The following is a 27,888-nucleotide window of genomic DNA, read 5'->3' on the forward strand; positions in this document are numbered from 1 at the left end:
TGATTAGAAACCTTTTTTTTAATTTTGTATCAAAAATTTTACATTCTTAATCTAAAAATGTGCAATTTAGTCAGCATACACTAAAAGAAATACTAGTGTTTCAGGATGTGCCTAATAAAATAGTTATTATTTTTTCTAACAGGTTGGTGGGGTTTTTTTTCGTTTTTTGTTTTCTGTATTTTTTTCAAATCAACCATACCATGGCTTAAGGACAATAGTACAATAGCAAAGGTTTTCTGCAGAAAACCTTACTAATGCAGAAAAAGGTTTTTTTAGTCTCTCTGAAGCTTAGTGCTAGTTTGTGACAAGAACACAGATATACAGGATAGCAAAAATTAAGTTATTTTGAGAGTTAGTTCTAATGAAGGACTCAGGAGTTGCATCTCTACTTAAACTTAAGCCTAAATATATAATTTCAAATGCTATAGGTACTGCCTAGGGACATCCAAATACACCACTGACCTCTTTCCTTCATCCGAATGCTGCCAGTGCCAGGGGAGTCTGGGAGGTGTTGGAACCAGTGGAAGCATTCCAGAAAAATTTTATTTTTTAAAAACCACTTCCTTAAGTAACTTTTTTTTTCCATCTGGTTTCTGATTTTTACTTTCTACCATAGTATAAGGTGGGGAGGTTATATCAAAGCAGTTTTTACTTTATGCCATGCACAGTTATATATAAATACCAAATTCAGTACCTCCCTAATTCCTGACTATCTGTGATGGATACAGTCCTAAAGCCTCCACTAAAACCAGCTAAGAATAGCAACTCACAAAGCATCATTATCTACTCTCAGTCATATTTCCACATGCTAAAAAAGGCTTAAACATAGCTCTAAGGTATATATGTTTCTACAGAAAATCCTCTTACAGAATGAAAATAAGAATGTCTAGTAAGATTTCTTCTAATATTTGAAATTTATCAGATGGTGTATGTCTGCAAGTACAACACATCTGCACCTGATACAGGCAGCATTATGAGGATACACAGTTAAATGGAAACTTGGTTTATTGTCTGAACAGTAGTAAGTATTAATCTCCGAATCTCTGAATAAATACAAAATATTTTATACTGCCTGACTTGTCTGTATAAAACCTGTGGCTATCACTGTCTAAAATGCATAATAGCAAAATACTTCTCTGATTTCTATATAAAGTGTTTGTATTTCCATTAAGCCTATTTTTAAATACCTATAAAACATTTACAGAAAATTAAAACCAGTAGTTTCTTAAGTGTTATCTATACACAAATCATTGTCAACAGACTAATTCCTAGTGAAAAAACTGGGAAAGCCTTTCAAAATATTTAAAATGCAGGACTACATGAAGCTTAGACTAACATTCACAGAGCTTTTGTGTCACTTTTGCATGGGTTGTCAGTATGAAGCCTTTAATCCCCACTTTTAATAATTGAGCTGACTTCTGGTAGAAGCACCCAAGGATGCTATCAGATGTCTAGACAAGATGTAGTTTAACTGTATGCACAAATTCTTCCTTGACTGTAAGCTTCAAAAACCTTAGAGTTTTATTCATATCTATCCAGTAATTTAATTTTTGCTTAAATTTTTGATAGCTATATTACTATAAAACCTCATTATTTCATGTGTAAATTCCATACATATTACTTTCCTATTAATTTTTTGTTTAATAATTTCAGTTTTCTTTCATGATCTGGAAAAAGCATTATCATTCTCTATATTTTAGGCTCCCTATATACAAGATGTAGATAAGTATTTCCTTATTTTAAATAACTTTAGGATCTGCAGATGCAGATTTTTTTTTTTTAAAAAATCATTCTTGCCTAAAATGAACCTTGGAATTTTGAGTCTGCAGCAGCCAGCTGAGTCATAAACTCTTTTATTTTATGTGTAGACAAAAATAGGGAAGGAAACACTCTCTCAAGTTCTGCAAAGTATCACCAAAAAAATAATCTCTATGACTCTAGAATGGAATTTGAAAAGATCAATTAATCTATAAAGCAGTACTGAAAAATATAACAATTCTTAAACTTTAAAAAAAAATTATTCAGCTCGAGCAATTTGTTTTTTTCACCTTCTCATAGATGCAGTTTTCAGGTACATTTGATGTGGTAGAAATTCCACTGTCTCAGGCTACATACCACATTACAAAGGCAAATGAAAAACCAGAATTGAAAGTACAAGGATGATAATGAGGTGTTTAGTTTCTTGATTAGATTTTGCTTCTAGAAAAGCACCTATGCTCAGGAAAAGGCTGGGTCCATTTTGGCATTAGCACATGTATATACAAGTCAGCAGCATGACAAGTTATTTTGGTCAAGAAAATGCTAAATAGCATCTGCAAGGATCATGCCAGTCATAGTATTCTGGGTTTTTCTCTTGTATCTCGGGAAGGATCCACAGCTAGGTTTGTCCCACGCGGTGTAGCTCACAAGCACACAATGATAACTAAACTTCAACTGAGTCCCTGCTGGGGAGGTTTGGGCTCAAAGTCCCACCACAAAAGCCAACATCCCTGGCAGCACATGGAAATCTGTGAGGGTCATCTCCCTCATGGCCAGCACATCTAACATGTATTGTGGTGACTACGATTACTAGACACACTTTTCCCAAAAAAGCCACTTCTACTAGTGAGTTTTTTTGCTCAAACCCCAAGAAAGGCAGTTGACCCTTCTGCCTTTCTTCCTTATCCTATACAGATATGCTCTGGGCATACGTAGTTTTCCCTCTCTTTATTCCTCATGGGGAAAAATACAGCATGACTACACTAACAAAGATGTTCTGCAGATTGTGAAAGCAGGCTTTCTTCTCCTACCTACTGGCAGGAAAAATGATGTCGTTCTTTAAATGTTTGGAGGCACTAGAGAATACTGTGATGCATAGGCATTCCTCTGGAAATAAAATATCATCTCATAGGGTTGTAACAGAACTACAGGCTTTCTCTGGAGTAATAAATTATTAGTAAGTGCAATGCTTCTTAAGCCTACCCATTATATTGTGAACTAACAAATGCTGCAGAAAATTTTTGCAACCTGATGTATATTAAGAACTTATGACCTGGCTTCTCAGTTTCCCTGCACTGCTACTGTATTTCTATGCTTCTATTACACACAGATTTACCAAACCAGTCTATTTTCAACAGATTCAGTTTAGCAGCCACAAATAACCATGAAAAACTATAAAATAAACAAAAAGGAAATAAGAAAGGGGAGCAGATGCCAGCTACAGCACTGTCCTGTAATACATTTAATCCCCATGAATATGAAGTCCTTGTGCTTAAAAAAAATCTTCAACATATATTACTCAATGCTTCAAGGTAAAAATTAGAATGACTTGTTAGCAAAACAAAGAATGTCTGTTATTTCCAGAGGAGTTGAGCATCAGGTTTCACTCTTGACATGGTTTTTATATTTTATATAATCCCCAATCCAAAATTTTTCAGTTGAAATGTACTTTGTATGTACTCAGTCTCTTTACATTACTGTGCAATGGCATTTCTGAGAGTGGATATAGTTCCTGTAATCAGCAAGCTGCTTCAGGTACAGGTTTGAAGGCCATCGATGCATCTCTACAAAATTGCGCTCTTCCACTAGAAAAAGAAATAAAGGAATTAAATGTAATATATAGACATAGAGCACATGTGCACAGGCTGCAAAAAGTATTTTAAAATAGATAAAAACCCATTAAAGATATAAATACAACTACAAAAGTAAATGTGAGTGCTGCCTATTTTGCTATGGCACAGAGGTAAGAGTTACCACACAATGTTTCCTTTTTATTAAGTTACTAAAAAAAAAGTGTTTTTGAAAAAATGAATACAATACTCATTAAGGAAAGCAGAGAGATATTCCTAAAGATGAGCATACTTTATCCCTGGAGAACAGTCATATGTGGTATGCAAGGATTTTTCTATGCTGCAGAACTATAAAGCACATCAATTCCTGTGCCAGTAGTTTGTCTCAAGATCAGTACAGAAAGCAAGGTGAGGAGTGCAGCTAAGAATTCAGCAAGACATTAATCTCTTATTGCGTGTGGTTTTTAATCACTGACATAGTCATATAAGAGTCTTTTACCCATATTATGTAGATTACTCTCCTCTGCATTTACGGAAAGATGCATTTTCATCCCCTTAACCTCAGATATTCCAGAGTCAGCTTGCTTCCATTGCTCCTTGAGGGCCTCGGGTGAAGAGGCCCTCAAGGAGCAATGGAAGCTCACAGCCAGGAGAACCTGAGGGCAGGCGAGCTGCACTCACCTGGGCACGAGGCAGGGCTTCAGTTCTCAGGGAAATATTCTGCTAATCAAATCTCATTTCCTCTGATTTCCTTATGATCACCTAACTGATCAAGGGAAGTCAGTTGATGTAATGTTTTTGCATGTCAGTATATTGATACTGTTTCTCACTAAAACAGGATTTTTCTTGATAAAATGTCGAGCCCACAGCTGGAAAAGCACATCATGTGAACGGTGAGCAACTGGCTCACAGGTCAGGCACAAAGGGTTACAGTGACTGGGGTGACATCAGACTGGGGACCTGTCACTACTGGGGTTCCAAAGGCCTCCATCCTTGGCCCTGTGGTCTTCAACATCTTAAGTGTCCCAGATGGAAGACTGGAAAGGACACTGAGCAAGTTTGCAGATGTCACAAATCTGGGAGGAGCTGCTGACTTCCTCAAAGGCAGGGAGGCCCTGCAGAGAGGCCTCAGTGAATTAAAGACTGGGTGATCCCCACCCACAGGAAGTTCAAAAAGGGAAAGTGCTGGACTCCGCACCTGGGACAGGGCAACCCTGGATGTATGGACAGACTGAGGAATGAGATGTTGCAGAGCAGTGCCCTGGAAAGGAGCCTGGGGGTCCTGGTCGGTGACAAGTTGAGTCAGCAGGGTCCTGGCAGCCAGGAGGGACATTCCTGCCCTGGGGGCACCAGGCCCAGCATGGCCAGCCAGGCAAGGGAGGAGGTTGTCCTGCTCTGCTGTCCACTGGGATGGCACCGCCTCAAGTCTGGGGCAGATTGGGGCACTACAGTATAAGAATGACATAAACACTATTAGAGAGTGTCCAAAGGAGGGCAGTAAAGGGCCTTGAGCTGAAGCTGTGTGAGGAGCATCTGAGGGCACTTGGTCTGTCCAGCCTGGAGGAGACTGAGGGGAGACCTCAGTGGAGTCTGCAACTTTCTTCTGAGGGGAAGACGATGGGCAGAGTGGAAAAGGAGGGGCAGAAACTCGAAGGGTATGGCCTGAAGTTGTGTTCAGACCTCCTCGGGAAGGTTTAGGCTGGATTAGGAAAAGGTTCTTCCCCCAGTGTGTATTTTGGCATTGGAACAGGCTCCCCAGAGCAGTGGTCACAGCACCAGCCTGACAGAGTTCATGAAGTTTTTGGACAAGGCTCCATGGTGTGACTCTTGGGGATGATGTTGTGCAGACCCACAAGTTGCACTCAGTGATCCTTGTGTGTTCTTCCAACTCAGCTAATTCTGCATTTCTATGAAGGTCTCAGGTGTTACAAAGCCCTTGGAGAGCTGCTGCCTGCTGCTGTGTTGCTGTCCTGAACCTCGAGGTGATGAGGTGTCTCAGGTCAAAGAGATACACCCCTCATCAGGGGTGAATGAAAATCACACAGGCAATGAGCAAAACTTTCTAGTTACACCACCAGAAGCAAATACAAATGCTTGGAAAAATGAATAGCAGGTCCCTGGAAGAAGCTGGATTTATTTACTTGACTGGGCCATAATTTTTTCATTTTATAAGATCTACGGGAGCATACTATAGGAATCCTATTTTCTTAAAGGAAAACCCTAGCACTTGAAGAAGTATCAAAAATGACCCATTACCTTGATTTAAATTAGCACGATAATATGAAGGGGTTGACATAAAATGACCAAACTGGTCCAGCAAATTCAGTTATGGGTGGGAACCTGTCCATCCCAACAGGACCCATAAAAATGGTGATGCAGTGCTGTCTGTGTCATGTTGTGGGCTGATCCCACACCAGGGTGGTGAAACATCCTGCTGGAATATCCTAAAGAAACCCTAATTATTTTCTCATGCAAAAATGGTATTATCCAGAACATTACTTTTCATCTCAGCAAAATATAAAAATATCTGTCTTTTCAAAATGAACAGAAAAATACCTGAAAGTTCTTGAAATTCAGGCTTTTGACTGAAAATGAGGTAGTTAGTGGCAATAAAATGAAGAAGCCAAGTTGAAAGACAATCAGAATTGTGAAACTGTGGGGAGAAAGAAAAGACAAAAAACCCACTTAATGCTATCATGTCTAAAACATAACCACATCACACATGTCAAAATATTTCTGGTTTCCATTGTGAAGCAATTTACTAAATAAAATTTTGACTTTAGAAAATAATGAAGGAAAAGTAATTTCATGGAAATATGTAAAAAGGTGCACACCCAAGAACAAATTAACAAAGTCCCTCTCCCAGAGGTAGAAAAAACCCCTGAGGTATCATGAATCTTGGAAATTTTGACATCTGCACAGAGGCAGAGCTTCACAGGATTGGAGGGAAGGAATGTGGCATGTTGGTTTTGTGGTCTCCTCTTTCTGCAGAAAATCCTATTTGATTAAGGCAATATCCTACAATCTAGTTTTTATTTTCATCTTATGTTTTCCAACCCTATCTTTATTGTCTCTCTTTTTTAGCCTCTACTCTTTTCTTTTCCTGCTTTTACGAATTTCTCTCAATATTCTATGTAGTTGGAACTCTTTTGTCACCTTCATACCACATAATTTTCTTTTTTGACTAAAAGAGGAATGAGTGCATCTTTACTTGCCTAAACCCCATCTTTCCTGGAAGAAGCTGTAATTAAGTTGAATTACTACAGTGTGTCCATGATAAAAGAAATTCTATGGATGGGGGTGTGACTAGAGGGTCTGGAGCTCAAATCTTATGGGGGGCAGCTGAAGGAGGTGGGGTTTTTATCCTGGAAAAAAAAAAAAAAGAGGCTCTGGGTGACTTTATCACTCTCTACAACCTCCCTAAAAGGAGGTTGTGGACGTGGGGGTCAGTCTCTGCACCCAGATAAAAAGTGACAGACCAAGAGGAAATAGCCTCAGATTGTGCCAGGGAGGTTTAGGTTAAATAGTAGGAAAAATTTCTCCATGGTAAAGGTTGTCAAGCTCTGGAGCAGGCTTGAGTACAGTGGTAGAGGCAATTCTGTGATTCTGTAACTGCACAACCAGCAATTAAAGGCTGAAGGATTTCTTCTGGCAGTTGACCCTAATAAACAGATTTTATACCAACATGTTTCCTTGGGAACAGAAATTGCTCTTAATATTTTTAAAACAACTAATAAAAGTCAACATATATATTCTCATTTGATATATACAGTAAGTACCTTAGCTTTTTTGAGCAAGCTAACAATACTGATGCTTGTAGAAGCCAGTTCCCTGCTAGGCATGCTCTGAAGCTGCGTGATGATGTAAAGTTCACAAATATGCTGGAGTCTCATTACTTGGTACATCTCTGCACAGATCAGCAGGGACATCGCCTGGAGAATACTGGCTGAAAAACAAGACACAAGTTACATGTATTTTACCCTTTCGACAAGATGATCAAAGGTATTTTTCACCAAGTTGAATTTTAAATACCTAAGAACACAAAATCAGACTCCTGTGGTCACCTTGTTTTATTTTTTCACAATAAAAAATTTTTGTTTTCTGTATCACATTACTCTTCCAGATATGCTATTCAATTAGGAAAAAAAAAATGTGTTTAGAACTTTTTTGGCAGATGGGTGTAAAGAATTGCTGTCAATATTGTGGATCTTGAAGATGATGAGTTAAGTGCTACTGATCTATTTAGAGGAACTGAGAATTAATAACTGGATTTAGCTAAGTTCTCTTTCAGAAAAGCACTTTTATGATACAAGAAAATATAGCAAAAAGTCCAAAGACAAAAAAAAGAACGACTTTTTTTCTTAAATACAGTACAGTTAGTTGCATTTTTAAACTGATAAACAAGGAAATGTTAGGTGGAGTGAAAAGAGAAACATGGAATATCTAAAAATAAGCTAGAATAATTATTTCAAAAGAAAACAAAAGCAAAAAATACGTATCACAATATCATTTATTCATTATATCAAGGAAAAATTAGCTACTTTTAAATCAAGTTTTAGATTTAGTATTCAGATTTTCTTCTCATAAGAAAGATAATGATCGAGACATAAAGAATATTTTAGCTCAATTTTTCTTGCCAAACACTCCTGTTGGCATATTTTTCTGGGTTTACATACACATAAGATAACCATGTGTATAAATAAGATATTCCTGCAATTTAACCTTGTTTATAATTCACCCAGCTATATGTGTGTTCAAGAAATGACAACTTTTAAATTTAACAGAGAATCCAGACTAGAAAGCAGTATTACTGTAATATAAAAAAAAAAAAAAATTAAAATGGATCAGAAATGAAACTGAAACTTCTTTGAGTCTTGTTACGTGAGCACAAAGCAAATAAATAATTTTATTAGAAATATTTCTTCTATTTTACTTGGATAGGACGGATTTCTTTTTTTATTACACAATACAAAAAAGTTATCTTTCTTGAGACATTGCATATTCAAATATTGGCATTTTTCAATCAAAAAGGTGCTACTACATTACTCTCTATCAATGCCATGCTGTGGAAAAATGAGTTACAGATATAGAACTGTGTTTTACAGTTTCCTTACCTGGGCAGCAGGAGTCAGTGTAAAGGTACTCTAGGAAGGACAGGAAAGTGTCTTTGGAAACCCCATACACTGGAACTTGAATGCTATTTGCTTCTAGATAATTACCATTAAACATAGCTGCCATAACCTCACAGCGAGCCACCAGAACTGCCCTGTGGGCTGGTACAGTTGCACCTGCAGGATGCAAGACAAAAATAAATATACAATGATTTTATATAACACAGAAAGATCCTCATTTTAAAGTTCATATCTTCTTAGGAGGTTTTCACCCCACTGAACATGATTAAAGTGTTGAAAGTTGACAATGACTAACAACACACTCACTGCATAATAGCTGGGATGAATAATGAAGAGTAAATAAAACAAAATCAACAAACAAAAAATTATTTAAGCCAAAATGCAATAGACTTAACCAGCTGAGAATAGACAGAATAAATCTGCTCACACTAATTGAACCTCCAGCCCATTTCATAAATATGCAGTGTTATGAATTGGTATGCAAATGGTTAATGGTTGAACTTGATGATCTTAGGGGTCTTTTCCAGCCTGAATGATTCTATGAAGAGTCATTTATGTTCACCAGTAACCCTGCTGGTAAGTAATATTTGTACAGCATGACCATACAAAGCCGAGAAAGGCAAATTTTTCCAGATGAAATTCCATTAAGTCCAGTAAATAAGTGTAAATTTAAATAGATTAAATACTGTGCCAAAGTGAATTTCCTGAATGGTTGTCTTATGAAAAAAACACTGATGATTTTTCCCAGAAATTTATTAATTTTCTATTATTTGCAAGTGAACCCTTTGCTTTACTACAGCCTTTGGAAGACGTGGAGAGGCCAAAAGCCCGGGGGTGGAAGAGGCCTTTCGGGCTGCAGCATCCAGCTGGACTGAGCAGTCCAGCTCAGTCCAGCTGGACTCAGCAAGGAAGTGCCAAGCAAGTGCCGGTCACGACAGCAACCAAACCCAAAATGAGCATTTAGAGTTGGATGTAAATGTTTTAGTCAAAATTATAATAAACAGATCAACTCACATGCAATATACTGTATATACTTACAAAGAAGTTACTGTTTTAATTATGTCTTTAATCACAACATTGGTACCTGAGTAATTGTTTGAAACCTTCTGGCATTTACTGTCTTTTGTTCTGTTTCTACCCTCTGTACTTCTACTTTCAAAATCTCTAAGCTGCATGCTATGGATCCTCTATGTGCTTGTGAATGGACACTTATCTACTAATTAAGATGTTCAGTCATGTTCGGTGTCTTTATACAGACACAATGGGCTCCAATTTTTCCTGGCTTCCATATTTCTGTTAGCTAGAAAACTCAAAGCAATGCTAAGTATCCGAGGAATTGCTCGAAACTTACAATTTTGTTTGTCTAGTTAAGATTAGGGCCTTCAATTTTTCTTAGTAGTTACTTAATTTTGATACAATTACAGTGATTGATGAATGTGAGGAAAAATTTGGAAGATGTATCAATTATAAGGGAAAACAGTCCACATTTTATTAGTGGATAAGCATGCTTTTAAAAAAAACTTGTCAACCCAGAGATTTGGGTTTTATTTCTGAAAAATATATGGTGTTGTTCTGGTTTCATCAGCTTCCCACAAAGACTCTCTCAGGAGTGGGACACTGAGGTGAATTGTTCATGTAACTGAGCTAAAAATCAGTATTTTCCTCTCCTTTACAATAATATTTTTGTGGAGTCTTTTCTGTGTGTTAAACAGAACATCTAGAAAGAGTCTCCTTGTCCTGACCTGTGCTTATATTTGAAGAACTAATGCTTCATATTTGTCCCTGAGATATACATCTGAAAATAATTATCTAACTCTAGAAGGCCATTTCTGCATGAAGGTGAGTATGGACAGACTGAGAAACAGTGTTAGCTTTTAAAAACCATCTCATTCTTATTCTTACGAAAGTATGCAACACATTTCTCACACTGCATCTTTCACTGTAACAATGAACACATTTAATTTCCAGACAAAACATTGAATCCTGACACTGCAGCACTTTTGGAGTAAACCAAACTAGAATAAAACAGAATAAAAAATAATGTCAATCAGGGAGGCACAGTGTGCTGTGACAGGGAGAGGAAATTCCTATAGGCTCAGCCCAGACGAACCATGGTGGGAGTGGACACTGCTGCAGGGCATCCACAGGGACAAGCTTTCCCTGCTTTCCACAGTGACAGCAAAGCACTCATATATATTTTCTTCATTTTGATGCCATGGTCACCTCCATGTCCCACATTCTTGAAGAGGGGAAAAAGGGTAAAGGATGGAGGCCAAGGGAACGGAGGTACTGTACCTTGTATTTTGAAGATTACATCAGCCAGCACAGGTGTGTTAAAGAATAGCCTGAGAGAAGTATTATAGAGCCGTTTTATCTGGTGAGACTTGCAGTCCTTTACAGTGTTTAGCTGAAAAATAAATTGGTAATAAAGCACTGTCATGTGTGGCTGCCCACAGAACTAAAAATTATGGGGCATCATTTATATGGGAAAATAAACAACAGCTTCTGGCATGTGCATTCCTCTGCAATTGCCTTTTATCTTCTAATTTCCTGTTCCCTGCAGTGCAAGAGCTCTGAGGGGTTCTTGTCCCTCACAGTCACACCTCAGCTCTTTCCTTGGAATTCTTAACCTCCCCCATCCAGCCCCTACAGGCAGGTTGGACTTCATCAGTTTTCTGGAGTCCAAACCTTTGCAGACATTCCCTGTGCAGACCCAATGCTGCAGCAGAACGAGGTTGGAGGGCTCTGGTGGGAGCAGGGATGGGACACACATCCGCCCTGCAGTGTGATGCCGTGTACAAAGGTAAGGCAGCTGGAAGTTTGGTGTTTATATTGCCCTGGAATTACCTCCACAGAGGCAGGGGGAGCTCACAGGCTGGAGCACAGACTCCTCTTACAATAACCTTGTAGTGTCAAGAGCCTCCAAAACCCAGTACTCCCAGTTAGTTTTCAGTTTTGGTTTTCTTTCCTTAAGAGTGTAATTTAAAGCTGACTTAAAGAATTACATTAAAATCGTGTTGCTAGATGCTGACAATTGAAATTCATATGAGGTTGAATTTATGGTTAAAATGTTAAATTTATAAAATTTTTAGTTTTACTAAGAAAAATCACAATTCCTTCTTTTTGGCTTAAAAAAAAAAATGATTAAATGGGAAATAAGAGTACCCTGAAAGCATAAAAAAAGAATATAGGAAGCTACAACAGCTCAGGCTTACTATGTTAAAAGTCTTCAGGCTGTCCAAGGCCAAACCTATACATGTTTTAGTTGTGGGCACTAAGGGCTGGTAAGCCTAAGACAGAGCAGTCATAAGCTGAAAACAGTTCAGTGACTTTTTGATGTCTATATTTTATTGTTCCTAGAGAATCTGAGAGGTTTTCCTTTCTAAATCAACAGAAATCATTAGAGCAAGTTCTGTATTATCATGGAATGTATATGCCCCAAGAAAAAATGTCTGTAAAACTAATTCTATATTAAAAATTATTCTACATTGTGACTTTTCATTAACTTAATAGAATATGTTCTGGTTTTTGTGTGGTCTTCTACTGAATTAAATATATTGAGTTACAGACAGCTTTCCACATCACAGCATTTATATGAGAAACCACCCATCTGGATCTACTGCAAAAGCCAAACTTTTGGCTCGTGTTCAGGAGCAAATCTTTCCTGGGCAGCCTCTATTACATGGGAATTAGCAACCCATAATCATATTGCCAGACAATGTTTAAAGCTGTGAATAAAAAAGTAATCCTTTTAGAATAAAAGTAATCCTTTTAGAATACCTGCTTGTGTGGTTTTTACCAATTACATTAATTCTGCATGTTACATCAGGATTTCTGTGTATGTGCCAGCAAACTACCCACTGAAAGCATGAAAAAGTAGAGGCTGTTTATTCCAAAGTGACTTTAAAATAGACTGACAAGAAAACCTTGTCTACAAAACAATTTCTCAAAAACTTAAGTAACTAATGGTGACCCAAGGGAGTTAGATGTACCTTTCCTGGAATTTTCAGGATGCATTTAACTTTCTCAAGCACATGTTCTGTTTTATCTGGATCCTTCAGCTTCTTTCTTATGTCCTCTTCTAATCGTTCCCACTGGAAAGCACCTATCACAAAACCAAGGGGAAACAGATTATAAATCAGCAAGGCACAGGCCTCAGCAGGCAGAGGAAAGATGCTATCAACCAAACACATCCTGCAGAAATAGTAGGGGGTTTGCAAATAATTCAGCCTTTTAGGAAGGGCAGAATGCAATTTTTGCACATTAAATTACCATGGTACTTTTTATAGTGCAACCAAGTACCAACAGACTAGAGCATCTCACTTGCTTTCACACTCAATCTATTAATTCCTCCTAGTTCAGTCACTATATATTGCACATAGAGGTTCAGAAAAAAAAATCTTTAATGTTTCAACGTTTGTGGAAATTTTTTAGGTTTTGCCTGTGCTGCTGGCTGTGTTGTTCTGTAGGGGTCGGAACTAGAAAAATTCAATGCACAGTTACATTCTTAGTCCTCCCAGTTAAATCAGCACAATGTTTGCAGTAGAATTTCTGTTATTCTTGTTTTCGCAGTCAAAGCCATGGCATTCACTGAGGTGTTTGCAGTAGAATTTCTGTTATTCTTGTTTTCGCAGTCGAAGCCATGGCATTCACTGAGGCGTCTCAATAGCCTTATTGGAAAAATGAAGAGAGTAAAAACAAAGATAGTTTTATCTTCATGCACTTTGCTGGAGCAAGTCTCAGAGGCAAAGTGGGGTTTTGTGGTAACTTTCAATTCTAACCCAGGACAAGAAGGAGACAGAAATAGATCAAGCTCAGTAACAAGCTCAACTCAGCACAGCCCTGAAGACGCTCTGCTGTCAAGAGGCTCAATCAGCATCCTCAGCTCAATTATCTCCTATCTACACCACACTGGTTAAGGATTTATAACCTCATGGGCATCATGTCACAGTCCTGAAAATCTGAAAACTCATGATTTGTTCTCTTCTCAGCCTGTGCCTCAAGTGCATTCACCTCTCAGAGGCACCAAAACATAAAGCAGAGCTCTGCCTGCAACTGCAAAGTTTCACAGCTCCTTGGCTGGCATAAAGGAAAGTAAAAAAGGAATATTAGTGCACAGAAGGCACTAGATCCAAGCTGTAGACGGTAACAGATGAAGATGCTTACAAAGATTTTTAGACTGGAGGAAAGGAGGCTCAGGTGCGAACTTTTTGCTCTCTTCAACTGTCTGGAAGGAGGCTGTAGCCAGGCTGGGGACAGTCTCTTCTCCCAGGTAATAAGTAGCAGAACAAGGGGAAACAGCCTCAAGTTCCACCAGTGGAGGTTTAGATTCAATATCAGGAAAATTTCTTCACCTAAAGGGTTGTCAAGCACTGGAGCAAGGTGCCCAAGGCAGTGGCAGGGTCACCATCCCTGGAGGCACTGCAAAAATGTGGCACCTAGGGACATGGTTTAAGTGATGGGCTTGGCAGTGATGGGTTAGTGGTTGGAGTTGATAATCTTAAACGTCTTTTCCAAGCCAAATTATTAAATTACTCTATGAATTAAAAATACTGCTGAAAATCCAGTTTTCATCCCCTATCCTTGGCTTAAATAAATAAGAACAAAAAAATTAATCTATTCATTGATTTTTTTTCAGTGAAAAACTTCTTCACCTATTCTTTATGTTTGTCACTATTTTGGAAAGAACTGCCTTTGATGTAAAAGCTCCAACTGAAAGCTGAAAGATTCTCTGACAGGTTAAAAAATATTTTATTAAGAACAGGCATTAGCTACTTCCAGAAAAAAAACCCAAATCTTTCTGCTGAGGAATTCTAAGCAATGTCTGAAAAGTTAAAAAAATAACAGTGCCTTCTTGATAGCTGGCATTAGGTAGGTGATGTCACAGACTGTACCAACTGGCAGCAGAACTCATGCGACACATCAGAGGTCTCCACACTCCAGCCACTTGTTTCCTCTTCAGCTGCACCATATTCAGAAAAAAAATTACTTGAGTTTTCTTAAGCAACTCTGCACTCTTGCCCTTGTGTTTAGAACATGCAACTATTTACAATATTTTTAAAGCCCCGGATCTGAAACTGACTCAAACTTCAAATTTTTTTTGGCAAAATTTTGAATGTTATTGATGTTAGCCTATGGAGTAACTTAATTTAGGCCCATTAAATCTGGAATGACAACTAACTTAATTTTTGTTATAGGTGATGGTGTTTTCATTGTGCATAGTATTCACTAGGGATAAAATAGGTGTGGAAATAAGGTGAGACATCATCTAGCAACAGCAAAGCCATGTTCCTTAGAGTGATGCACATATTCCTTCATGAGACAATAGGAAATAGGTTGCCAGCAGGTACCTGAATAAATGAAGTGGAGGATATCTGGGAGACAAGAGCAGAAGACAGAATCCTTCACCACCACCCTGACTGGTGGGACACAGGGTGGGACCCCGCGGGGGGAGGAGGGGAAGGGATCCCCCGCCTGCACCGCGAAGAGGCTCTGTGCCAGCTGCACGACGGAGGCGTCGTGGCCGTCGGACGGGCTCTTCACCCCAAAGAGCAGCATGAAGAGGTGGCTGACAGAGCAGAGGATGATCTTGTGAGCCTCCACCGCTGTGCTAAGGTCTTCAGGGTAGAAGGCCACATCTGCACACTGGCAGCAGCAGAGCAGGTTGTGCAGGTCTGCATTGTAGTGTGAGGCTTCTCCCTTTAGGATCGGCATCTTCTCTGCAAAAGAAGCCAGGCTGTAGAACCTAAGTTTTACAACCTCAGCAAGTGCTAACCATAGGACAACTGACCTTATCAGGTCAGTTTAATTTTTAAAAGAGATCTTCAATGAGAATATTTCTTATATGCTGTTTGAATATATCTTGAGTAAAATACTTGAAAAATGGAAATATTTAATACAGTAAGTTAAGAAACAGTTTAATAGTAAGTGTCTGTCTTTTCATGAACCCTCTATAGAAAGTTACACTACAAAGAAATTTTGATTGTGTATTCCAAATCTAAGAGGTCTGAGCAAATTTTTAGAACATGGAAGAAGAGACAACTACAGATTTACAGGTAACTACTAGTCAGTAATTTTTTCACTGAGCAAATGCATCAGATGCTCAGAAATCACTTCTCTTCCTTGCTTTATCTGCAGCAAACAAAATCACTATTTGATTATACTGCAGAGTAATAATTCATGCTCTAACAACCTTCTTTTGTAATCTCTCCATTTAGACTTTATGTAAAGGTTTTATGAATTCATGTTTTTGTAAATCCACTAGAAAACCATTTCTATTAGTTATATCTAAAATAAACTAGAAATTTATTGTGATGTTATATATTGCCATACAATTATCCCAAAGTAAATTAAACTATCACTAAAAGGTGATGCAACATAACCAGAACAGCTGACAATAGACAGCACAGCTCATAGCAACAACTCTTACTAAAAAATGTTGTAAAAAATATTGGTAGTGTAAAGAAAGTGTCACACATAAGGAATTACACTAGAGACCAGATATCAATGAGCACCTGGCTGCTCAAGCTGAGGTGGTTGGACACGACGGCACTTCTGCATCTTTTTCCTTTTCTTCATTTTTTCAGATGACTTCTGATTCAAACTTTGGATCATAAAATATTCAATCTAAGACAAGAAATATTTTTTTAAAAAAAACCCTTTTTATTTAATAACAACCTATACAGCAAATTAAGGGGTATAACAGGTTCTGTATGCAGGGCTAAAGCTGCTGATGCTATTTCCAGTCATCCAGGGAAGTCCCAAAACTCATTTCTGAGAAGCTGCTATATTTAGATAGAACTAGCACAATTTAGAAGACTTTATTTATTCAAATGATTGTGGGTAACTCTTGCGTATTTAATCTTCCTAGAACTGACAGACACAAAGATAATCAATTTCCTGACCTCTTTAGATGCTAATTCTGTCTTGGGGAGTGTTAGCCAGCAAGATAAAAGGACAAGAATACAAGTGGAAACCTTACTGCAATGCGTCAAATAGCTTTCCTAAATCTTCCTGCTTAAAACCAGAGCAACCTTGGTACTGCTAATTCAGATATCATCATAGATTCATAGAATCCTGTAATGGTTTGGATTAGTTTTGGAAAGTACCTTTAAGACCATTGAGTTCTTCCAATCCCCCTGCCCTGGGCAGGGACACTTTCTACAGATCAGGTTGCTCCAAGCCCCTTTCAACCCAGCCAAGAACACTGCCAAGGATGGGACACTCACAGCCCCCTGGACCACTCTGTTCCACTGTCTGACCACCCTCACTGTGAAGAATTTCTTTCTAATATCCAACTTGAATTTTGTATTGGTGGGAACTTGACCCCTGCTGGAAGGGCCCATGGTGTGCCTCCCCTAGCTCTCTGAAGCCCTCATATCAGTCATGCATCTCATGCATGTTCCACCCTGCTTCCAAACTTGCAGATTCTCACTCACCACTCCTCCAAAGTATTTCTGGATGTAGAAGTCATTAAGAGTGTGCAGTTCAAGGTAAGTGGCTCCGAGTTCCTTCGCAAGCTGGACTCCTTCAGAAGTTGTGACACAGCTCCTGCTGTCTGAAGTGCACAGGGGACAGGTGCAAGGCACTCCAGGGGTAAAAAGTGATGAAAAAATAACCATTTTGGCCAAATAATGCAGAATTTTTAGATTCCTAAATAACTGTAAAGATATCTTACTTACAGGAGACCAAAGAGGGAAATGAAAAGATAGGAATTTTATAGTAAGAAATCTGCAATGACAGAAAAAACCCAACTTCCTATTAATCAATTCAAAACACTAGTCACTCTACAAACCTCTGTATACATTACATTAGCATTACTTTATTGATTTTGTTAAGGTGGAAGAGTTCAGCCAGATGGATGCCAGATTTGGCTTTGGCATGCCCAGATCTTCTACTAGCCTGTAGTTGTTATCATTCATAAATGTCACCCTTAAATCTGTTGAATTGTTGTGGCCTGTCCATGCAGGAAGTACACACAGTAGTGAAAGAAGAAAATTTCCACTCTAGACCAACCTTTAATGGGTTTGTACGTACTGCAGGATCTGATTTGTCTACATGTACTTCACATAGTTTTTTTTTAAAAACACAAAATGGGTACTTTTAAAATTCTGCCATTTAAATGTTAAAAATCTTCGAGCCACATTGGGTCAGCTTTGCTTAATGACAGTAAGAACGTGCCAGCCATGGATGTGCTTTCAAATGTGCTGTGCATGCTCCCTGCTAATGTCCTCTGCCTAGACCTATGGAACACATAATAAAACAACTTTTTCTGGGTTTTTTTAATCATTTGTTTTGGCAGCTACATTTACCACTACAGAGGATAAAGATCTTGGTAATCTGTATGAGCAAACTACTGTGTTCACAAACACCTCCTAGAAATAAATGGGTTCTGTGTGTGCACAGCAGTTTGCTTTGACAGGTCCCAGGGTAAACTCAGAGGTCCAGCCTGGTGTCTCTCGTGGCCGCATTACTTAGGGAGGAAGACAGAAAAAACTAAGTGGAAAAGAAAAAAAATCCACTAGAGGAGTCACTTAGTTTGGTGATATCCTGTTCTTAAAAACAAAGTTTAAGGAAATGCTTGGGGAGTACAAACAATTTACCAAGACCTTGCCTTTAGAGACTGTCTGATTTATGACTCCTGTATAAATCAGAGCATGAAAGTTCTGAGTCATGATCATTGAATTACTAAATGGAAGAAAACAAATATTTAACTGTTATGCAGCTCTTTAACTGTCCTATATCTGTCACTGAGCTAAAAGGTTTATAACTAGACTTTAGCAACACTGAGCATTCCATCCACAGAGGATATACTCCATATGGATTAATATTTCTATGTACAGTACAAAATAAATGTCTACATCTACAGTCATCATGTCTCTTACTCATTAAAAGGAGGGACGCTCAGAAACACTTATTTTAGTAAAGAATCCTGATGTAAAAGACAAGCCAGGGTTGTGATTTTCATTCATTGCTTTAGGAAGAAAATCCCAGAGAATTTCAAGGCTTTCCCCAACCATTCTCCAATGTTTTCATAATGCTGGATATAATTTTATTCTCATACACTACAGATACTTTATACCCAAATGTACGTTGCTTAATCCAAATTACTAGAATCCCCATGTGTGATAGCTCCACAAGAAGAGTCATTGCAGAGATCAAAGAAGGATAGGTTGCTTATCATCACTGAGGTTAATTAAGCACAGTGTTATTGCCAGGACATCAGTCTAGAGAGACAAAATACATGTGCATATTACTGTCATCCTGACAGACTAATTATTTCTGTTAGAAGCTTGGAAAAACAACAAGCTTCTACTGAAATTACATTATACCCAACTTCCAAATGAGATTTTATCTGTTGGTACAGGAGGCTGGATACATACCGTTTTTTCTTGCACCAACAGCAGAAATTATTACTGGAACTGAGCAGTGATTTAGTGCTTTTTTTACCATTGGCACATAGCTGTTCTTTAGTTCTTGAAATGAAGTCTTGTCATTGACAGAGTATTTAATCACAATAATATCAGCTCCTCCAATGAGCCTGCAGGAAGTGTACCAGTCACTGTCAAATATATCCTAAAAAGAAAAAAACACCAATCAAGAAATTACTGTCTAAAAAGAAAAAGATGAAATATTCTATATTCTTAATGTAAAACTCTACCTAATTGTTTTTTTCTGAATAGATCTTATTTGAAGACATGCAACAATGAGCAGACTTCCTGCTTTGTAATTTCTTTGTCTGGAGAGCAAGTTGTTTGTTAAAATAAATCAGAAATATTTTCCATTCAGGAAAATTCAGGAGAATTCAGGAATTCTGCCAGAAGAATTAAAAATAGGATTTATCAGGGAATACTCTTTTCAGGAAGAATCTTTGCTGCTTTAATTACCTAACTTTAAAATTTAGGAAATAAAAGCACCTTCAGTGGTAGATGTTTTCAGCAACTCATACAAAAACATTATTAATCACACCATTTTAGAGGAAGGGTACCACTGAATTATTCTACGTACTTATGAACTTTTAAATACAGACTTAATAATTCAGTGTGACTTTTATCGCTAGAACTTCTACACAGCTTCACCAGGTGTTAATGTATTCAGGATAAGGACTTCAGTCGCATACCTAAACTTTCTTTTTCAACTTCATATTCAAATTTTCATTGTTCTGAGCTGAGGATTTAACCTCTGAAATTGTTTGATATTCTGTTCATTTACAGCTGCGCTGTGTCCACATGCAACATATGGTTATTACTTGTGTATCTGTCATGGAACTGTGATTCCACAATTTCTGCTTCACCTGGAGGTAGCTCATAAATACCAGGGGAAGCCTTGGCTTTGAATGTATGCTGAACTGAAAACTCTTGAGAGAAGTTTGGAAGTGGTCCAGAGAACTGAAGAAAACCTCCAATGACCCGAAATACAATCGCCTCTTAGAACAGAAAGACTTTTTTGTCCTTTTTGTACTTAAAGGGGGCTTACAAGAAAGATGGAGACAAACTTTTTGGCAGGGTCTGTTGTGGTGGGACAAGGGACAATGGTTTTAAACTAAAAGAAGGCAGATTTAGGTTGGACATAAGGTAGACATTTTTTTATACAGAGGATGGTGAGGCCCTGGCACGGTTTGCCCCAAGAAGCTGTGGGTGCCCCATCCTTGGCAGTGCTCAGGGCCAAGCTGGTTGAGGCTCTGAGAAATCTGGTCTAGTGGAAGGTGTTCCTGCACATGGCAGGAAAGAACTAACAATTCTCAAGCACATGTTTGTGCAACCCCTCCCCAGCATGGCAAGGGGGCTGGAAGGAGATGATCTCTAAGGTTCCTTCCAACCCAAATCATTCAGGGATTCTGTGATTCCATGGCAGCCCTGCATAGCATGTGAGGCAAAACTAGAAGAACTTGGGACACTGAGGAAAAAAAAAAATGGAAATTAGCAGTAATGAAATAAAGACAATGTGAAAATAGGAACAAATGAGTGGAGAAAAAGTGACAAAAGGGCAGAACTCAAAAGTTTGGGTAGTGGGGAGCAATTTGAGTTTTGTAAAGCAAGTAGAGAAATAAGAGTATTACAAATGGGACTGAAGTACATAAAAGAATAGTAATATCAACCAGTGGCATGGCTTGCATTGTCAACATACTGTTTTTGATCACTTCAAAAGGGTTATTGTTTGAAATCTGGTGAGGTAGCTGCAATGCTCTTAACTACAAGAAGTAGCATGACCTTGATGGAAGTCAAAATCCAGGAGTATTTGCCTAAAGTGTCAGTTCACATCATTCCCAATTCAGGCCTAGACCTTACAAAGAAATAAGTCAGGAAATAAATTACAGTACACATTCCGATTGATCTCTGTAATAGAAGCTTTTGTTCTGCAATAAGTAAACCAGAATTAACAATTTATCAAGAAATAGCTCTCACATGATTAACCGTGTTGACAATAGAGGAGGTCAAGTGCACTGCTCTTGATATTTGTTTTTTTGAGACAACTCAGTTTAGAGACTATTATAATCCCAGGGTAAGGACAGTGTCAATTAGCACTTAATACAATCATTTAGGCCCTGTTAATGATATAACATTTACACATAAATGCACATTTAGCACCTCCAGAAGTAGGACTACCAGCTACAGTGTTTTGAGAAAGCCATCAAGATGGACATTTGGACAACTTGATCACATAAGCAGGCAAAAATTGAGAATTTTCAAGGGACAGCTTTAGTACACATTAATTGATGAAGATCTCAATGGAGAATTTTTAACAGAGTAGCATAAATTTAACACAACAAAGGTTTAAAGGAAAAATACAACACAATCCCAAAAGTAACATGGAATATAGATCTCTTCTGTTCTGTTAGCAGACAGAAAGAACATCTGTTCCTTTGCAATTTCCTTCCAGCTGGCCATTTTCAAGATCAGCCCAGATCTGCACTTACCCATCTCTACAAGACTGGAGACAATGGGTGGTATCATAAGCAAAGAGTAGAGCACAGGTCCACAAACACACTGTAACTGCACAGCTTTAAGCATGAGTAATAAAAAATGCTTATGGAAACTTCCTGTGGAATTTAATATGTGTATTTTTATATTGTTTGTATATTTGTTTTGTGGTATGTTGGTATATTGTTTTTCACTCACTCCAGTGTACAACGGAGATAAATCTCATGTGCCACGAAAATCCTCCAAAAATATTTCTGACAATGGGCTATTTGCACGAGACATCCATATGAAAGAGCATCTAGAGCCTTCTTCATTATTGCTTTTAGAGGACCTTTCATGCAAAATGACAGGGGGAATGTCATCAGATGATGAACAGCCATTCAGATTCAGGAATAACCTTAATTTCAGGTTCCATCTATGAAATTTTTGTAACAGCTACTCTTCATCATGCTTCCTGCTCCATTTCACAAGTCAGACGTTGGCAAAAGGAAGAATTATCTGTACAGGTAAGGTTATTTTATTATGACCTTATTAATTATAATTTAATTATACTTCTGTTGCTGTTCCACTCAGGACACATTAGGAAAAATCTTCATTTTTTTCCTTGCATGCCTTTATTCTAGGTGTCTCACAACATATTCTTGCCATTAGTAAATTATACTTCTCACGATTCAGTGTTGAAAATAAAGCTTTCAGAGGCACTAAAGATATGATTTTGCTACAAATTCACATGATCCCTGAAGACAACAATACTTGCTTTGTTAAAAATGATTTATGAATGCCTTTCAGAATGGCAGTGAAATTCCTCACACAAGTGCCCTTGCAATGCCCACGCTCTTTCTGAAAGCTGCTCATAAGCATCCCCATGTCCAACCATTCCAGCCCTTGGTCTGAGGCAGCAGCAATGCCAACCACTCTTTGTGGGGAAAAGGGTGCCTGGGCACCCAGGAATGTTTCCCTTGGATTTCCCCAGAATCCAAGAGAACTGCATGGGGAACATTGGAGAGTTATCCCTCCCTCTGATCCATTTACAGACGCAGTCTCCATTACCAAAACCTCACACTGATGTTCGCCACACCACATACCAGAGCCTTCTCCATTTCTTTCTAAGATTCCTCTGCAATTTCTTATCAGGTCTGCAGCAGGACAAAATTTTATGGGTGTACTCTCCATGACTTACTAGTCCTCTGGACTTACTCAGATAAGTAATCTGCAATACACATGGAAGTATCTCCTCCAGAAATCCCCCTAAACATCCCCCTCACAAAGCAAAGGATGCTTATATTAGCCTCTGTCATCTTCTCATAAATGAATTAATTAGTATTTTTTACCAGGATATGATAACTTGTTGTAAATTGTCACCTCAGGCATTCAAGCTTAAAAATGAGAAGGGATGACATACAGAAAAATGAAAAGTTACTAGCTGTCATTTTTTAGTGAAGCAGTAATATGTCTAGATTTCTAAAAATGGTAAATGAAATCTGAACATAGCTCAGATCCTCTACTTTTAGACAGGTAAAGGCTGGCCAGCATAAGGAGCACACGGCAGCATAACGAACACGAGAATTATGATAAAGAGAAAAAGCCAGAGAACTACACCATGGCTGATATCTCTGACATAAGAAAACTCACAGTGTTTGGGGACTACTCCTGTTGGTACAGTAAATAACAAGGAAAAAGTACAAAAAGGTTCAGGAAAGAGATTGTTGTAAGGGAGAATTACAAAAAAAATTTCAGTGCACCTTCTCAAACTGTAGTTAATATTTGTGTACTAGTGACCTCCATGGGGCTCTCTAGTACACAAATATATTAACTGCAACTTAAATATATTAAGTACAATTTTACTTCAGGTGTCTTTGGGAAATGACAAAGATAAATTCTGCTGACCCTCCTGCAGACTCAAAAGGCTGAGCAGTATCCTGGGCTGACAGGTGCAGCAGCAGACTGAAACTCAAGAAAATTAAAGTGCACCACAATCTGCCATGAGAAAGGATCCCCCCACTCACTGTGGAACTCTACTCAGTAAAACCACATCAACACTACGCTTCCAGGCTCATGGCTGTAGAAGACAAAGTACAGCTGGGCACCCTTGAGTTTTGAGGCTCACAGCTATCAGTGTACTCAGTTGCCAAGTTCATGTCCAGGACTCTCTTGCCTTAATCATACGGGTTTAATCTCGATGAGGTACAAATCCCAGTAAAATGCAAATCTCTCTTGGGCTCAGATGGTAGAGACTGAAATATCTCAAGGCCCACCATACCACCACCTCTGTGTTTTGGTAAGATGAAGCAGGGATCCTTTTCCATGCAGAATATGGCTGGAGGCAACATCTGTCAACATTTTGAATTGTTCTGTGGTGTTTCCCTGGGCTAGCAGAGGAGCAGCCCTAAGGGATCCACTGTGGTATAGTAAACCTCAAGCACCCAGGCTGTGGAAAATGGTCCTGCTCTGTGTTACCCTAGCAAGGACACTGCTTTATGCATGACACATAACCTCCTGCACAGCCCAGTCCTGCTCTCTGACATGTCTTCCATGAAGACAAAAATGCTAATTTGTCCTCAGCATTCTCAGTTATACATCTCCTGCCTCCTTTAGCTGATAGAGGCAAATAACCCTGAGGCTGCAGAAATGCAGTGACTCAGACAGTAAGAAGCTAACTTTTGAAGGGCAGAAATTAAAAGGTGCCCAGAACTGAACAACCTTGCTCTGCAGAAGGCCAAATGCAATTAAAGCAATGTAAAACCACATCAACTCTGTCTCCAACCTATGTCCTTGCTTCCCCTTCTCCAGCTATGCCCACCTGCCTTCCCACCTCCCTTACCCACCTCCCTCCATCCCTCTGAAACAGCCTCTGAAGCCCTACAGACTTCATTTATATTCAGGAGATTTTACTCTTTGCTGCGCTCCAGTGACTCCAGCAAACTGCACATGCAGATCACATGCAGCTTCATAGATTAGAAACACGATCCCCCAGTCCATCTGAACTGGTGTCTGTAAGCAGCTGGCAAAAGGAAATAAAGAGCGGAAGGACAGCTAAACTGGAGTGTTTCATTTTAAGATTGTTGGCTTCTGATCGTTTCATGGAGATGTTATGACTCCTGCAGATTCTACAAAAGGTTTCCCTTACAGGAGTACAAAAATCACTCAAAGGATAGAATTATGAAGCTGAAACTGATTATTGTTTTAATTTCTAAAAGCTGGTAAGCTGAGGGGTTTTTCTTTAAGGCCGCTAAGTAGTCATTAAATATGTTTTAATTTAGATTATCAGTATAATTTCTTACATAATCATTGATCTGCTCACACTCCAAACTAAGTTTTCTCACTTACTAACAAAAGTGCTGACAACTTGTAACAGTGTCAAAACATTTTTTATTTACCATCAGATTAAGGTAATAATGTTAAGACATGATTATTCTTTGAAGGAGGAATAAAATTATTCCCTTGATTATTATATGAATAATATATAATTCATATAATATATAAGCCATCAGATCTTTCCATCTGTCATTTTTCACCGCTGGAAAACTTACTGCCTTTTTTTACAGAAAAATAAAATTTCATTTTATTGTTGGCAAATATTTGGAGAGAGAACTTACAGTGCAGTGTCACAAGAAGGCACTCTTGTTTATCCCTGGATTGTCTTTCACAAAATTTCCGCTAAGCAACACAGCTGAAAAAAACCACCTTTTACAGGGAAGGCCAAGCAGAGGCTTGTTTATAATAACCTTTTCATAGCATCTTTGAGATTTCCCAGCATTTGCCTGGTTACATTTTTAAAGGTTTTTTACTAAATGCAGTAATAAAACTACAAATAAAATCCCACAACAATGAAAACCATTTCAAATTACGGTATTATTTCATTTTACTAAAAGAGCTCACACTGTTAAGTGTAGTTAAAAAGACTGAGATGGATCTCTTACCCAGACAGGACAGTCGTGTACCACCAGTCTGACATTTCCAAATACACAGGCTTGATACTCAGTAAAAACTGGGTTTCCAACATGACTGGCAGACAAGCTGCTGTCGATCTGGGAAATGAGAGAACTTCTCCCGAGATAGCTCCAGATCAGGCTGGGCTGCTGATTGTCCTCAGAAAAACCATCTCTTTCATTCCCAAAAGCTACAATATTAACCAACCTAAAATAAAAATAATAAGGACGAAGTTGTGTTAACAAAGATGAAGGGCAGGGATAAGGGGAAAGAAAATAAAATCCCCTTAAATCAAAACTAACATAATCTTTCCGAATCCTCTTCCCTCCCTAGATTTTAACACCCTCCTGTAATCAACAGCAAAACACATACATGATCTCAAATCCAACAGCAGGGTGGGAGCAAAGCAGAAAAGAAACCTGGAAAGGCTGCTTGCATTGCAAATCCCCAGCGGGTTTGGCTTGTTATTGCACGGTGTCCAGGCTCAGACTCGCGGCGGTGACCTCGGGAACTCCTGCCGCATTGCCCCGGCCGTGGCCGGGCTGGGTAACTCGGTGCTGGCTGCTCCGGGCGCTGGAGCTGCAGCCGCACGCCGGAGCTGCAGCAGCAGCAGCAGGATCGGCAGCAGTCTCAACAACAGCAGCAGCGGCAGCAGCAGGATGGGGATCTGCAGGATCTGCAGCAGGATGGGGATCTGCAGCAGGATGGGGATCTGCAGCAGGATGAGGATCTGCAGCAGGATGGGGATCCGCAGCAGGATCGGAATCAGCCGCAGCAGGATGAGCAGCAGCCCCGGCTGCGGTGGCCGCGGTGCCCCGGCGCTGTCGGGGAAGGCGAAGCCGCGTCCGGCCGGGCGATCCCGGGCACCGCATCCTGACGTCAGCCAGCCCCGGGACGCGATGGGCAGAGCGAGATGACGTCCCGAGGGCAGGTGCACCAGGTGAGCTGGGGCAGGGAAAAGCGCTGAGGCAGGGCCGTGTTCCACCCCGCAGGAACAGGACTAACATCCCCACGCCAGGGGACGGTGCCACCTCTTGTCTGCACCAGGGGAGGGACCTGGCACCGTCACAGTGTAAACTTCCTCCTTTAAAGTGTTTAAACTTTTAGGGTTTTTTTTTGCTATTTAAATAATTTCGATAGTAGGCTGATTAGTAATACAATTTCTTAAATGCCACGTGGGCTTTTTAGCGTTCATGTGATGTTTAAAGCACAATTTTCCAAAAGGATGCTCTCATATTATAGTAAAACAAACACAAATCACAGAATGGTTTAGGTTGCAAGGGACCTCTGAAGATCACATAGCCCAACCCCCAATGCAGGGGGGGGGGCTAGGTGATCTTCAGAGGTCCCCCAACCTGCAGAGGTTACAAAGGAATTAAACCAGATCCATTATAAAAATACCATTTGCTGTCACATACTACTGTGTACACTAAAATTAAAAAAATTGAGTAAAAATGATTTAGGCATACTAGATGGTACACAATACTCTGTGTTATGTGAACACATGCCGCTGTTAATCCCACGGGCAAGAACTCATTCAAAACAGGACTTGATACGATTATCAACAGAATAATGAATAGAGCTTTGCTTGCAACAACCCATACTTTGAGAAAAGTACTATTACACTATTTGCAAATGTAGGAGATTCCATTTGATGTCACTAACAAAGTTTTATACAGATATTGTACTGAACAGCAAGACCATTTTAACAAAAGTATTATTATCTACTAATGAATGCTAATTTATTTTTTTAATTTGTATTATAAATTGTACGCAAACTACTGAAAAAGAAAAAACCCAAAGTACAAAACAACAGATAATTTCCCAGTCTGTTTGTTTTCATACATTTTATCCCATCCTAGCTTCTGCTTTTCAATCTAGCTTTGCTCTAGAAAACTAAAAGACAAATGACAAGTGGAGGTTGTGGGGTTTTTTTCATCTGGGGAAAAAGTCAGAATGCATGTTTCATAAGTAAGTTTTAAAAAGTATCACAGGAAACCACTATTTTATTCCCAGATGATCCTCTGACTGTTATGTATCACTGTCCACATCCAAAGCCTCAGTGGTATCCAAACTCTGGATACATGATGTTGTGAATCAACAAAGCAGTCAATATTTTGCAACCTATGACTATTTGTGTACTTTTTAAAGGTCACTGAAGATCCCTTGGAATTCTTAAATTTCTGCTTGTAGCAATCTACCAATTGAAAACAAGGAAACCTTTGGGAGAAAAGTTCTTCACATCACTAATGAGGCTGACCTGATATAGCTAAATGCATAAATAGCTACGTACATAACTAAATATGCACATGCATATATAGACACAAATATGCATACACAGATTTATATAAGCATATG

General features: G+C 38.9%; 1 protein-coding gene across 3 annotated transcripts; it reads right to left on the reverse strand.

Moving 5' to 3' along the window:
- RHOBTB3 (Rho related BTB domain containing 3) lies at positions 1-26,548 on the reverse strand. Of its 3 annotated transcripts, none has more exons than XM_059873780.1 (12): positions 25,950-26,546; positions 25,521-25,737; positions 19,063-19,255; positions 17,119-17,267; positions 16,195-16,306; positions 15,031-15,399; positions 12,673-12,785; positions 10,976-11,087; positions 8,663-8,836; positions 7,328-7,494; positions 6,105-6,201; positions 1-3,563 (listed from the first exon to the last, which is right to left on the reverse strand). In XM_059873780.1, the coding sequence occupies exons 3-12, from the start codon at positions 19,130-19,132 to the stop codon at positions 3,448-3,450; spliced, it is 1,479 nt and encodes a 492-aa protein (XP_059729763.1). In that variant the 5' UTR covers positions 19,133-19,255; positions 25,521-25,737; positions 25,950-26,546; the 3' UTR covers positions 1-3,447. The 3 variants fall into 3 exon arrangements, with proteins under 3 accessions (XP_059729763.1, XP_059729761.1, XP_059729762.1); XM_059873778.1 differs by having other exon boundaries at positions 25,903-26,545; XM_059873779.1 differs by lacking the exon at positions 6,105-6,201 and having other exon boundaries at positions 25,903-26,548.
- Between the last annotated feature and the right edge of the window lie 1,340 nt (positions 26,549-27,888).

This window comes from Haemorhous mexicanus, chromosome Z (assembly GCF_027477595.1).
Source record: "Haemorhous mexicanus isolate bHaeMex1 chromosome Z, bHaeMex1.pri, whole genome shotgun sequence".
Classification (NCBI taxonomy): domain Eukaryota; kingdom Metazoa; phylum Chordata; class Aves; order Passeriformes; family Fringillidae; genus Haemorhous; species Haemorhous mexicanus.